General features: G+C 50.7%; 2 protein-coding genes across 2 annotated transcripts in view; both read right to left on the bottom strand.

Annotated features, from left to right (window-relative positions):
• The window catches only part of LOC144100921 (carnitine O-acetyltransferase-like), a 52577-nt gene extending 48714 nt beyond the window's left edge, over positions 1–3863 (bottom strand). Inside the window, exons 1-2 of the mRNA XM_077633845.1 lie at positions 3569–3863; positions 2506–2592 (exon numbers count right to left, since the gene is read on the bottom strand). Of these exons, the coding sequence (XP_077489971.1) occupies positions 2506–2592; positions 3569–3718 (237 nt within the window). The 5' untranslated portion in view covers positions 3719–3863. The remainder of the gene's footprint in view (positions 1–2505; positions 2593–3568) is intronic.
• Positions 3864–6497: 2634 nt separating this feature from the next.
• Positions 6498–7902, bottom strand: LOC144100915 (uncharacterized). The gene has a single exon (XM_077633831.1). It carries the CDS (start codon positions 7808–7810, stop codon positions 6578–6580), a length of 1233 nt encoding a protein of 410 aa, XP_077489957.1. The 5' UTR covers positions 7811–7902; the 3' UTR covers positions 6498–6577.
• Between the last annotated feature and the right edge of the window lie 4404 nt (positions 7903–12306).

Here is a 12306-nt window from a genome sequence, read left to right as displayed (position 1 = left end):
TCTTCCAGGCGGTGGCGGCTTTTTGTTTTCATATTTTGCGGGGTATCTTAAATGCTGAAAAACAGGACCTATAGGAGATATTCTGATGAAAAAAAAATGGAACGGCTTTTTCGTAGACCCCTCTGCAGCTTAACGAAAAGCACGTGACCCTAAAACTAATATTTAAAAAGTGATAGTTTAAAAAAGGGAATTAGACGTGCGAAAGCATGTGTTTATTATTCAATTGGAGATGCCTTTAATCTCCGCCCTCAGCTTATGAAGCGATAGCTTTAGTGTGTTAGTGCCAATATATGCAGAATTGGTCATTCTCTACTCGTTCATAGATGGCGGCGAGTCTTCATGCCACTACCAGAGCGCGGCGCAGCGGTTAAGCGATGGGCCTCCGCACTGGCAGGTGGCTGATTCTGTCACAGCCCCAGGTCAGGATAGTGCGACCCGTGTTGCTCTTCCCGAGAAATCTTTAACTGCCACCCACCTCCCACTGGCTACAGCTGGCGCAGCGCTCCTCCGATCTTAGCCGAGCGGTTGCAGGTTTCGCGTCGCTTCTCCCGAGCTTACCCGAGTAACTCGAGTAACCCGAGTAACTCGGGTAAGCACTCCGTACGCCGCCTTTTGTTTCGCACACTCTTTAGAGCTGTTTCTTGTGGTCGTTACTTTTCACACGCGATTTCCCATGTCCGCAGCATTCATGCGGCAGAGAACTCTGGTGCTGTCCTGCTGTACTTGAATAATCTGGAGGAATTGATCGCAACAAGCAGGGCCGTCCTCTGAGAGACTGGCAGTGTTGGGGATGATGGTAAGGTGCGGCCGAGACTAGCCTTATACTGTTGAGGAGTGCTCAGTTTAAGAGGGTGTGATAAGGAAGGAGTCCCATGGTTCTTGGGTTTCTCCATTTTCTCGTTGATGTGAAACTACAGGCTCGAAATCAAAAGCACAGAATTAATCACCTTACATAATGTTGAAGCTATAACGCATAGCTGCACCACGTAAAAATTCCACGTGCGCGCGGAACGCACAATTGTTCGTATGCAGTTAAAGGGTACAGAAACAAGAATATTGCACCAGGAATGCAACTGAAAAATCAAGGGCACAGCCTCTGGCATCAGCGTTCCAGCATTTTAAGGCGATAGCCTTTAATGGCTCATACTCGCAGTGTCCGTCCATCCGTTTCCTCCGTGACACTCTTCACCTCGATAAGAAAAAACAAACCTTTGTGCACTATGGGATTCGAACCACAATCCTGCCTTTCCGCACCTGAGCGTGGTATCGACTACGCTTTTTCCTGCCAACGCATATGTAGTTCTCCTTGTCTAGAACGCTGGAGAGTGTTTGCAGAAAGGCGTCGCATCAGATGGATGCCTTCCAAATGGCCGTCAGCGTCTCCAGCATTTAAGATGCACAAAGAATTGTGTACTTAACATCTCACCCACACATCAGTGACACAAGCAGCAACACCGCGCTAAAGGATTTCGCCTAACCGCACTTTAGGTCAACAAAGTGCCCCTGAATTTTTTTCCTCAATAGGCCTCAACGATGGCTAGACCTCTTTGGCGACTATTTTGAAGGAAAAATATTGAGGCAGTGCTTTCGGGCTAGTATTCACTTGTCGAAGTACCCCACTCCTAACTCTGTACAGAAATAAAACCAACGCAAAGGGCGGAGACACAGAACAGGAACACAGGACGACGCTGGACTATCGACCGCATTTATTTCAGAAACGATCAAAGTAAAATTTCACAGTGCACGATCAATCATGAATTCAAATACGTCACCTGTGCCACTGAGATAGTGTACTGCATACCTTTATCCTACGGGAATATGTACGTCGGGCAGACTGGCCGCTGTCTTAACACCCGGCTCAGAGAGCATGAAAGGTCGCTTTGCTCAGATGACGGGGCAAATTTGTAAACATTGCAGGAAGCACAAATATACTCCTGTCTTGAAGAAGACAACAATTTTTGGACGCAGTAAAACTAGAGTCAAGGGGAAATTCAAGAAGCATACCATATCGTTAAACAAGCAGATCGATCTGTAAGTAACGCGACGGTTAGTCTATTCTAAACTCCGTAACGTAACGCGCTGCACAATGATTGCGGCCATTATGTTGGTCTGTGATGCTGCAATCTACCTTGTAAATATGTCACGTGTGCGCAAGCGTGGTTTGATACTGAAGGGTATAAATGTGATCGCTTCTGAAATAAATGCAGTCGATAGTCTATCGTCTTCCTGCGTTTCTCTTCTGCGTCTCCGTCTTTTGCGTTGATTTTCTTTCTGCAATCATGTACCGACTCGCCACCTCTCCACTCTACTAACTCTGTACTCTGTTCGCCTGCGGTATTTAACGCGGCTCGCAAGCGCTTTTGTCGTTACCGCGGACTGTGTCCTCTGCCTGTGCCTGAGGTTCCGAGGAAGGCGCAAAGGATACACTTGTCCTATATGTTGTAGCGCGCGTTATCTCCTGAAGGATTACGCGCCCACGACGCGCCAGAACCAGCGTCCACGTACCCAGTTGTCCATACGCTTGTATCGGTAGGTCAGCATCCGGTGCAGGTACTCGCCCTCTCCTCCTGCTTCTCCAAATTTATCGATGGCCTGCCGAAGAAAAGCAAGCCGCGCTAGATTGTACATCCATGTCGTTCAGAGCATGTTTGGTGCCACCAAGCAGGCGATGAAAAGGGCGCAACTTTCCGCGCTGCTCGCATGTACGTGGACAGGAGTTCCTATCCTCTCTGTGATTTGTTTTCTTTACTCCGTGACAGTGGTTAAACACAATAAAAAAAGCCTCATCTCGCGTGGTGGTGCGACAATGGCACACTCAGTTCGGCTTCAGAAACTACAAGGAAAATTGCGAATGAGCGGAGGTGATGTCAAAATGACCGCTGAAAAGTGTTAAAGAAGCTATTCGAACAACGCCGTGAGGATGCGCGCGTTTTTCATCTTTTTATGAATAAGATGTTCTGAATGACTCACATGAGTTTTCGCCCTTCCCAGTAATAGCCCCGACAATATTTCTAGTGCTTCCAATATTACCAAAATCAGCCGACAGTCATTGAAAGGTGGGGAAGCACTCGGCAACTATTTAATTTTTTTTATTTTTTCGGATGGCTTGTCAAACAGAGCCAAGTTGTCAAGTAGAAGTAAAAGGGGGCCCCTACGCGATCACCACCGTACGCAATATATGGTTCGGTTTGGTTTATGAAGGTTTAACGTCGCAAAGCGACTCAGGCTATGAGAGACGCCGTAGTGAAGGGCTCCGGAAATTTCGACCACTTGGGGTTCCTTAACGTACACTGATATCGCACAGTGCACGGTTCTCTAGAAATTCGCCGCCGTCGAAATTCTACCGCCGCAGCAGGGATCGACTCCGTGTCTTTCGGGCCAGCAGCCGAGAGCCATAATCACCACCGTACGCAATCTACGCCGGAGCGGGTAACTGCCTGCGAGCTGGGCGTACTGCAAAACGTTCTGGCTACCAAGCGTCACCGCGACGCCCAGTGCCCGCAAAGTGCGGAAAGCGAAGCCGCCAGCTTGACATTTGTTCCGAGGAATGCCCCCACTTCTGACGCACCTTTCGGCTGGCCTGCAACTCCTGGTCGCTGAGGATGGGCAGGAGTGTGCGCCAGAGCCGCTCCAAAGTTTCCCTGAGGGGCGGCACGGGAAGCTTTGGCAGCTCCTTTTGGCGCGACAGCATGACACCCTTGACTGCCACGCGCGCCATGGCGGCCCAGCGCCGGTCCACCGGCGCTGGCTCCTTGCCACAAGTCGCCGCCGTGGTGGCTTACCGGGCCGCGCCCAGCGCAATCAACACGTCGGACGGCCACGTGCCTGCTGGTGCAGGGGCAGCGACCCATCTGCCTCGCCTGCTGGCGCGGCAGCCACTTCGTTCTCCTCCGCGCCGCTGCACAAAATACGAAGGCGCCCTGGCGGCTGCTAGGGAAGACATGTCCCCACGTGTTATATATGTGGTTTTGGTTCTTGTTTCGGTTTAGCGGATTGCCTGTCTTTTATTTGTAGAAGTGTACGTTGTAATATGCTGATATAAGTGTAATGTGACCAAAGAGTATAAATAACGGCTTCCTTGCCAAATAATGGGTATTTTGTATACCACTCGACCCGGAGCCTGGTCTCTGTTCTTCCGGGGCCTTCGCCCCACCACATTAGCGACGGGGATGGGATTCGAACACACACCATGCAGGAGAAGCCCGCCTGGATGCGGAGAATCTAGTGCTTAAAAACACAAACTTTTTCTGTTGCGCTGTTATGGTGCTGTTAAAATTAAGGGAAGCAGTTTGGAATGCGCTGGATTATAATCGTTCCACATACTCAACAAGTACCGCCATGAATACAGAGGAGCTGTTAACCACCACTAAGAGAAGCCGAACCAATATAGGTGAACTGACAATTGTTCTTGTAAAGGTTACAAATGGACCCCTTCCGGCCAGCTGGCCCTCAACACAAGAAGATGAACTGGTTCTTGCTGAAATCAGCCTATGGTCACGGTGATAAGTTTGACAGCATTAGCTGTCCTTGGTTATTTTTGTACAGAAAACAATACTATCATAACCAACCTGCGCAGATTATGAATTCGCAATGTACTGGCACATAACATTCTTATGCTTTAGAGATAGGTACAGAAAGACGAGAAAAAGAAACATCAGGTGTTTCCTGAGAGCTTCACAAGCATATTTCGTAGGCAATAAAAAAGTGATTTGAAGCATCAACAGTGAACCCTGTGCCCAGGCACAGCTGAGCTAGCACAGTTCCTCTGTGCTTTCACTGCTACCACTGCTGTTACTTGACATCCGCCATCAGCAAACCACAGGTGAAAGACTGAGTTGTATTTTCTCAGAATCTGTATTGAGCTTAGCAGTTCAAATTCAAATTACTCTTTGTCCATGGCGTTTTCATCATAGTAGGGCTTTGTCAGTCTGCTACGGGTCGCTATGACCGTTTCTGTAAACTAAGTTATTAGATATTTGCTCTCCTTCATACCTAGTCGTAGCACATGACAAACAGCTGCTTAATGTCTTTTATCTGTGTCGTCATCATCATCAGCATGACTAGGCCCACTGCAAGACAAAGTCGTCTCCCATATCTCTCCAATTAACCCTGACCTCTTCCAGCTGCGGTCACTCTGTGCCCGCAGACATCTTAATCTCATCCGCCCACCTAACTGTCTGCCGCCCACAGCTACGCTTGCCTTCCCTTGGTATTCAGTCTGTTACCCTTAAAGACCACCGGTTATCTTGTCTTCGCATTACATGTCCTAAAGGCGTCAAAAGTTAATAAGCGCTAATAACATTCTATTTTCTTTGTGCTTATATATCACCGGCCTCTATTAAGGGTGCTGTCATGAAATGATGCAGCAGAGTCTGAAGGGAAGAAGAGAGAGAGAAAAAAAACATTTATTTGAGAGATTAATTCGCAGGTGCCGGGTGGTCAGGGCCCCTAGTCCAGGGGCTCCGATGGCGGAAGCTAATCGAGACTTGCCGGATAATTCCGCAGAAGGAAGGTAGCTAATAATATTATTATTCCTAGACTTTGACGACAGACTAAGGCTATCGCGATACTATGCAGAAAATGGCAGTGCAAGTATGGCCTGCCCAAGTCTCAACAACAGGCGAAGAGTTTTACAGTAGATATTGATGCTCAAACTAAATTCTGTCCAGAGTTTCCCTCTCCCTGCCCCCAAACCTTTCTCTTGGAATGTAGGGACAGCAATGGCTGGAGTCTACAATCTGCAGCCAATAAAATTAATGTGTAAACTAGTGTCTGGTTAAGAGTCGTGGTTACGCGCGAATAGCTTAGAATTAAATGTTCAGAAGAAAAATACGTAACAATAATAGCCGAATATAAAGCTTCAGAAAACGCTTTATAAGAAAACAGTGAACATAATAGAGGAATAGGTATTCTCCCTGAAAGCTCCCGTAGACTTCCATGTATTATATCTTGTTTTTAAGATGTAATAATTTCGACCACCTGGGGATCTTCAACGTGCACTGACATCGCACAGCACACGGGCTCCTTAGCACTTTGCCTCCATACAATCGCAGCCGCCGCCGTCGGGTTCGAACCCGGGAACTCCGGATCAGTAGCATTATCCCTCCACGACTCGCTTTCTAGGTGCCGCGGTATTATACGTGCGCAAGTTGCGATGCTACCATGCTCGGTTGGTGCACCCATATTCGGCAGCATCGAGGGCGCTCGGTGCGTGGATTGAAGGCTCCTTCGACAAACATCGTCGGCAGGCTTAGCGCCAGCTATGTTGTCCTCGGCCTACGCGGCGACAAAAGGTCGCTGACATGCGACGGGTGTGGCCAAGGTCATCTACGGCTTTAACGTAGCAACGGCTAAGACGAATAAATTGCGGGGCCCCTTGGACTTTGTTAAAACTATGCTCCACTATTAAACAATTTAACGCCAGTCACCATTTGGCTACCTCGATGATGTATTTAGTGAGCACTAATTGTGCACAGACGAGGTAGGAGAGTCTCCCGATCAGTCTCCCGATCCGCGGCTTCCTGATCCCTGGGCGTAGATGACTGCGCTGCCACGCTTCCCCTCTGGTGTCGGAGGTCTACAGGTGGCGCGGCTCCACTCCTTGGGCAGGCCCGGGAGGGGTGTTCACAGTCGGCTGGCTCTCGTGGGGGTCCGCCGGGGTCTCACGCTGCTTCTGCGGAGAGGCTGGGGTCAGCCGGATTATGAACGGAGCCTTCCGTGGAGGCTGACTGCCGCTGTCCTTGCGCGTGGAGGAGGGGCCCTTCGATGTTCCCACGTAGTGAGCCAAGCGTCCACTCTGAGTGAAGGACTTCTCGCAGGCGAGGCATTCGAACGGATGCTCGCCCATGTGCATGCGCATATGGTTGCTCAAGTGTTCAGCGTTGGTGAAGCGCTTGTTGCACACCGAGCACGAGCACGGCTGGCCGCGGGTGTGTATGCGCATGTGGTTTTTCAGGTGGCCACTCTGCTTGAACCTCTTCGTGCACACCCTGCACTGGAATGGTCGCTCGCCCGAGTGTAGCCGCGAGTGGTTGGACAAATGGCCACACTGCTTAAATCGTTTGGAGCATACGGTGCAAACGTAGGGGCGCTCGCCCGAGTGCATCCGCACATGGTTGGCCAGGTGTCCACTCTGCGTAAAGCGCTTGAGGCAATGCTTGCACTGGTATGGGCGGCTGTTTGAGTGCATGCACGAGTGGCTCATCAGGTGGCCGCTCTGCGTGAACTTCTTCTCGCACACCTCACACTCGTACGGCTTTTCTCCAGTGTGCAGGCGGAGGTGGTTGCGTAGGTGGCCTACCTGCTTGAATCTTTTGGAGCACGCGGTGCATGGATATGGCAGTAGCCGGCCAGCATCCCTGCCCGATGAGCTGCCACTAGAGGCAGGAGGCGGCGGCAGTGGCGGAAGCTCCTGATCCGGGGGCACGGGCAGCGGGGCTGCGTGGTCTTGAGACACCGGCGGTGGACTATCCCCGGCGAAGGGTGCATGCTCCTTCATGTGGGTCTGCAAATGATCCAGCTTCTCAAACTCTTGCCCGCATATAAAGCAGTATGGCAGCATGCTGTGCTGCGTTGAGTCCCTCCTGCGATGCGTGTAGCGAGCTGGTCGAGGCGCAGTGTCCGTGGGGGGAAGCAACGGCGCCATGTCCGTGTCGCTCGTGCAAAATGACGCGTCATAAGGTGGCGGCGCGGATGGAACCACGCACTCATACTGCACAGGTATCGAGCAGAAGTCCCAAAACTGCTCGGTCTCCCCGCTTACATGGTTCTGCTCGCCGTCGATGCGTGCGGTCGAGTTATTGAGCGCCATAGCAGCCTACATGGGGCGGTGCTGCCAGCAGTCGACGCCTTGGCCTGGAACTGGGCTGCAGTATTGAAAGCGGTCGGCCCTCGGAAAGAGCGTCGACCTGGTGCCAGCGCCTGCAGCTCGAGACGGGTCTGTTGGCACGCGGCAGAACGTGCTCTTGGCATGCGGTAGCGTTTAAGAACTCCTCGTCTTCATTGCCTTGCGCGGCGCGTTCCTTTAATATTTCAGGTGTTCGCTGATATTGTACGTGTTATAGGCAGTAGTCACATGCAGTGGCTAGGCCGTTTGCGTGGCTTGGCTCGGCTGCGCGGCGGTGTGCCCGCCTGAGGCTGGCGGCAGCTGTGACGCGTCTCGTGCTCGTGCCGGCATTCGCTGGGCTGGATTAAAGCTGCCCGGTTGGCGCCTCAACGCTCTCGTTTCCTCAACCCAACACTACTGGATTACGTGCCAACGGATGAAGAACTAGATTGGTTGGTTTCTGGTGCATTGAGATTTAACGTCGTCGCGTGACGGCCAAGGGAGAGAGTGCGAGAGTCGATGCTCCCACACGCAGACAATGGTCGCGCGACGTTCGGCCTGGCGCTAGACAACCCAATCTGTTCCGGCGTGGAAGACAACGCGTGGGCCGCGACCGGCCGTTCCCCTTCCCCTCCCCACCAAGCATTTGGACGCCCGTGCACCGATACTCTAATCATGCGTGGCGCAGCATCCCGCATTTAATTCCATATTATTTATTTGTACATAGTGTATATTACCACCTACCCCTATACTTTCTCACTATCGCTCCCCCTTTCTTTCCCTCTCCCTGTTCTTTTATTCCCGCTAGTCGCCGCTCAGGCGCTTCAGGTTCCGATGACAGATGCGCGGCTAGCAACATCTTTCCTTCCATTCTTATTTTATTAATAAATAGCCACTAACAACAACATTTAACGTCTCAAAGCGACTCAGGCTATAAGGGACGCCGTAGACAAAATCACTGGAAATGTCGATCACCTGGGTTTTTTTCACGTAAACTGACTTCGCATAGTACAGGGGCCTCTAGAATATTGCCTTCATCGAAATACGACCGCCGCGGCCGGAATCGAACCCGTCTTTCGGGTCAGGAGCCGAGCGCCATACGACTGAGTCATCGCCATGGTCCAGATGAACTAAAAAAGGAAGAAGGAATAACGTTTAGAAGAATACAAACAGCATGTAATGAGCCCAAAAAGACTTCAGACCCAGAAGACAATTTTTTTGTTTATTTAATGCTTTAAGAGCCTACTACTGAATACTATGCGCCACAATGCGCACACTGTGGCATAGAGGCGGACCTATGCCTCATGGTATGAGCCTGTCAAGGAAACAAAGAAATAGAAGTGATGATAGAACCAAGGATTGGGGAGGGGGGTGGAGCGATGGGAGTAAACGCCGTCCGTCTGAGACCCGAATGTTGAGCCGAAGCTAACCGAAAGGGCTAGAGCAGCAGCAAGGTACAACGGGCTCCCGGAATAGGCAGACCGACCATGAATGGTAGTTCCAATTACAATGCTTTCATCATCAACCTCTAATGATGCTTCAACTACTGCGCCTTTCTTTTCCTCATAAAATATATATATTATCTCCTTTCACTTTTTTTATTTATACCCACCATGTTGGCTCTGTGGTCACAGCGATGGGCAGCAGAGTACGATGTAGCGGGTTAAATTGCTGGCCGAGACAGCCGCATTCCGATGGACGCAAAGTGCTAACAGGCCCGTGTGCCTTGAAAGGCGAAAGATTGGTACGTTGGATTGGGGAGAAGCTTCGATGGAGGCGAAACGCAAAGGCGTCCGTGTGCTGTGCATTGTTAGTGCACGTTAAAGATCCCCAGGCGGTCGAAATTGTTCCGGAGCCCTCCACCACGGCACCTCTTTCTTCCTTTCTTCTTTCAGTCCCTCCTTCATTCCTTTCCTTACGGCGCCGTTCTGGTGACCGCCGAGATGGGAGACAGATACTGCGCCATTTGTTTTCCACCAAATCCAATTTTTATTTTCATTGTTCCCGTGTGCCGTACAATATCAGCGCACGGTGAAAGAACCCCGGCGGACGAAATTAATCCCGAGCCCTCCAATATGGAACATCTTTCTCACTGCGTCCATTCCAACATTTATCATTGCACTAGCGGTGCTGGTAATGTGTCCACTTGGAGTGTGACGGTTACTACGCCTTTCCTTTCCTCGATCATAAAACATTAGCATTCGCATTTATATTTATATTCGTCATCTGGCTGTCGCAAAACAGCCGCTGGGGCTCATATTTTAATGTCCTGTCGTCCACCTGCGTTGATTGAATATACCGGCTATTTTGGCGAATACTTTCGAAAATTCTAAATATAGGGCAGTCAAAAAGCAAAGAAAATCTTTTAAGGAGCTTACTTTCGGCCGCCCCGTAGAGTATCTGTTAAGGGTTCAATTGGACTTATTTTTGGTAATGTGGCGAAAAGTTTTAAGGTTGCTTCACTTCCGCCATCGGTTGGCCCGGTATTGCACTGCCTCCGGGATCGGCCTTGTCTGTAGCGCGTCTTTACTATCCTGTCTTTCTATCCCATCTTTCAACCCTCCTACTATCTGCACGTGGTAGCGATTGTGGCTCGGCTTGAGCCAGTGAGCAGGCCTGTGCATTTTCCTTTTCTTTCTTCCTGGCAACAACAGACGACGCCGCGGCGGTCTCAGAAACGACGGCGACGTTGTTGCCATTGAGTGCCCTCTTAGAGAGGCAGCTTTACTGGCCAAGTCAAGCCAAGGTCATCGGCACCGTAATTTGACCGCGAAGTGGCGGATCGGTACAGGCGTGACAGTCACATGACATGCCACATCACTTGCTGCCGCGATGTCGACCGCTGCGCCGAGCGCCGTCTTGGCAGCTGAGGCCACGTGACTAACCACATGACTCGCCTCTTGCAGGAAAAAGGAGCCGGTGCCGCTCTGGCGGCATTCCTATAGCAGTCCTTGCTACGGAGGGAGCGAGTCGGCCGGAGTCGTCGGGACGATTTTGCTAAAACCACGTTTAGCTGAGCTTAATGCGTAAGCACTTCTGGCTGCAGTCCCTGGGTTTCAGGAGTCGGTCTGTGCGAAGCCCAACCAAGTGAAACCGAGGAAGAACGGCAGCACCGCCAACAATAGAGAACGCAAGCGAGTGAGACGCGCTGCAGAAACCGATGAAGTAACTCGCCGCGGTGGCTCAGTGGTTAGGGCGCTCGACTAGTGATCCAGAGTTATCGAGTTCATACCCGACCGCGGTGGCTGCGTTTTGCCTCCATGAAACGCCAAAAAGGCGCCCGTGTGCTGTGCGATGTCAGTGCACGTTAAAGATCCCCAGGTGGTCGAAATTATTCCGTATCCCTTCATTACGGCACCTTCCTTCCTTTCTTCTCTGAGTACCTGCTTTATCCCTTCCCTTACGGCTTGGTTCAGGTGCCCACCGGTATGTGAGACAGATACTGCGCATTTCTTTTCCCCAAAAGCTAATTTCAATTTTCAACACCAGCAGTGGCCACCTCAGTCGCGATGTCAGTGGGCGGTGGCGTCCACCTTTAGGAGGCAGTTATGCTCCTTTTCCTTTCTTAAAACCAGCAGAAGGCATAGACTCTTTTGCTTTTGAGGAAAAGAAAGACACATAAGAGGCTCCCTGAGTCAGTGGACATCTGTCGTGATTTGAGGCACGTGGCGGTGGTTTCCACCTGCAAAAAACTGTGCTTTAATTTGCCCAATATTTTGGTTTAGCGTGTTTAGCAATGCTAAACCGATTCGCCGCGGTGTCTCAGTGGTTAGGGCGCTCGGCTACTGATCCGGAGTTCCCGGGTTAGAACCCGACCGCTGCGGCTGCGTTCTTATGGAGGCAAAACGCGAAGCCGACCGTGTGCTGTGCGGTGTCAGTGCACGGTAAAGATACCCAGGTGGTCGATATTATTCCGGAGCCCTCCACTGCAGCACCTCTTTCTTCCTTTCTTCTTTCACTCCCTCTCTCATCCCTTCCCTTACGGAGCAGTTGAGGCGCCCAACGATATATGAGACATACTGCGCCATTTCCTTGCCCCAGAAACCATATATTATTATTATTAGTAGTAATATTATGCTAAACCGCCGTCAATTTTTGCTTGCGCAGAGCGAAAGTGCATGCCGTGCATGAAATAGCGAAGACGATCATTATATTTGCTAACAGTCTTTATGTGCTGACTGCACTCGAAGGCTCGAGGGACACTTTTCGAGGCCGCCCCTAAGACTTTTCATCCCTTCAAATGTTACAGAAGTGCGTGTTCACTGGATACCTGGACACTGTGGCATTGATGCTAATGTGCTGGCTGATCTTTTAGCAACGTTTGTCCGTTGTGGACCTGTGGTGCCATTTATTCCGAATACTGCAACTGTGCAGTTGACAACAGCCCGCTTTCAACGGCTCCTGCAACTGCATTCCTTGAGTCATGAGCCAGCATGTCCTTGCTACAGCGGATTTTCCGCATTTAGCATTCTGTTGAAGTG

This window comes from Amblyomma americanum, chromosome 1 (genome assembly GCF_052857255.1).
Source record: "Amblyomma americanum isolate KBUSLIRL-KWMA chromosome 1, ASM5285725v1, whole genome shotgun sequence".
Classification (NCBI taxonomy): domain Eukaryota; kingdom Metazoa; phylum Arthropoda; class Arachnida; order Ixodida; family Ixodidae; genus Amblyomma; species Amblyomma americanum.
Note: the sequence above shows the minus strand (reverse complement) of the source record. Positions and strands in the feature narration are given on the sequence as shown.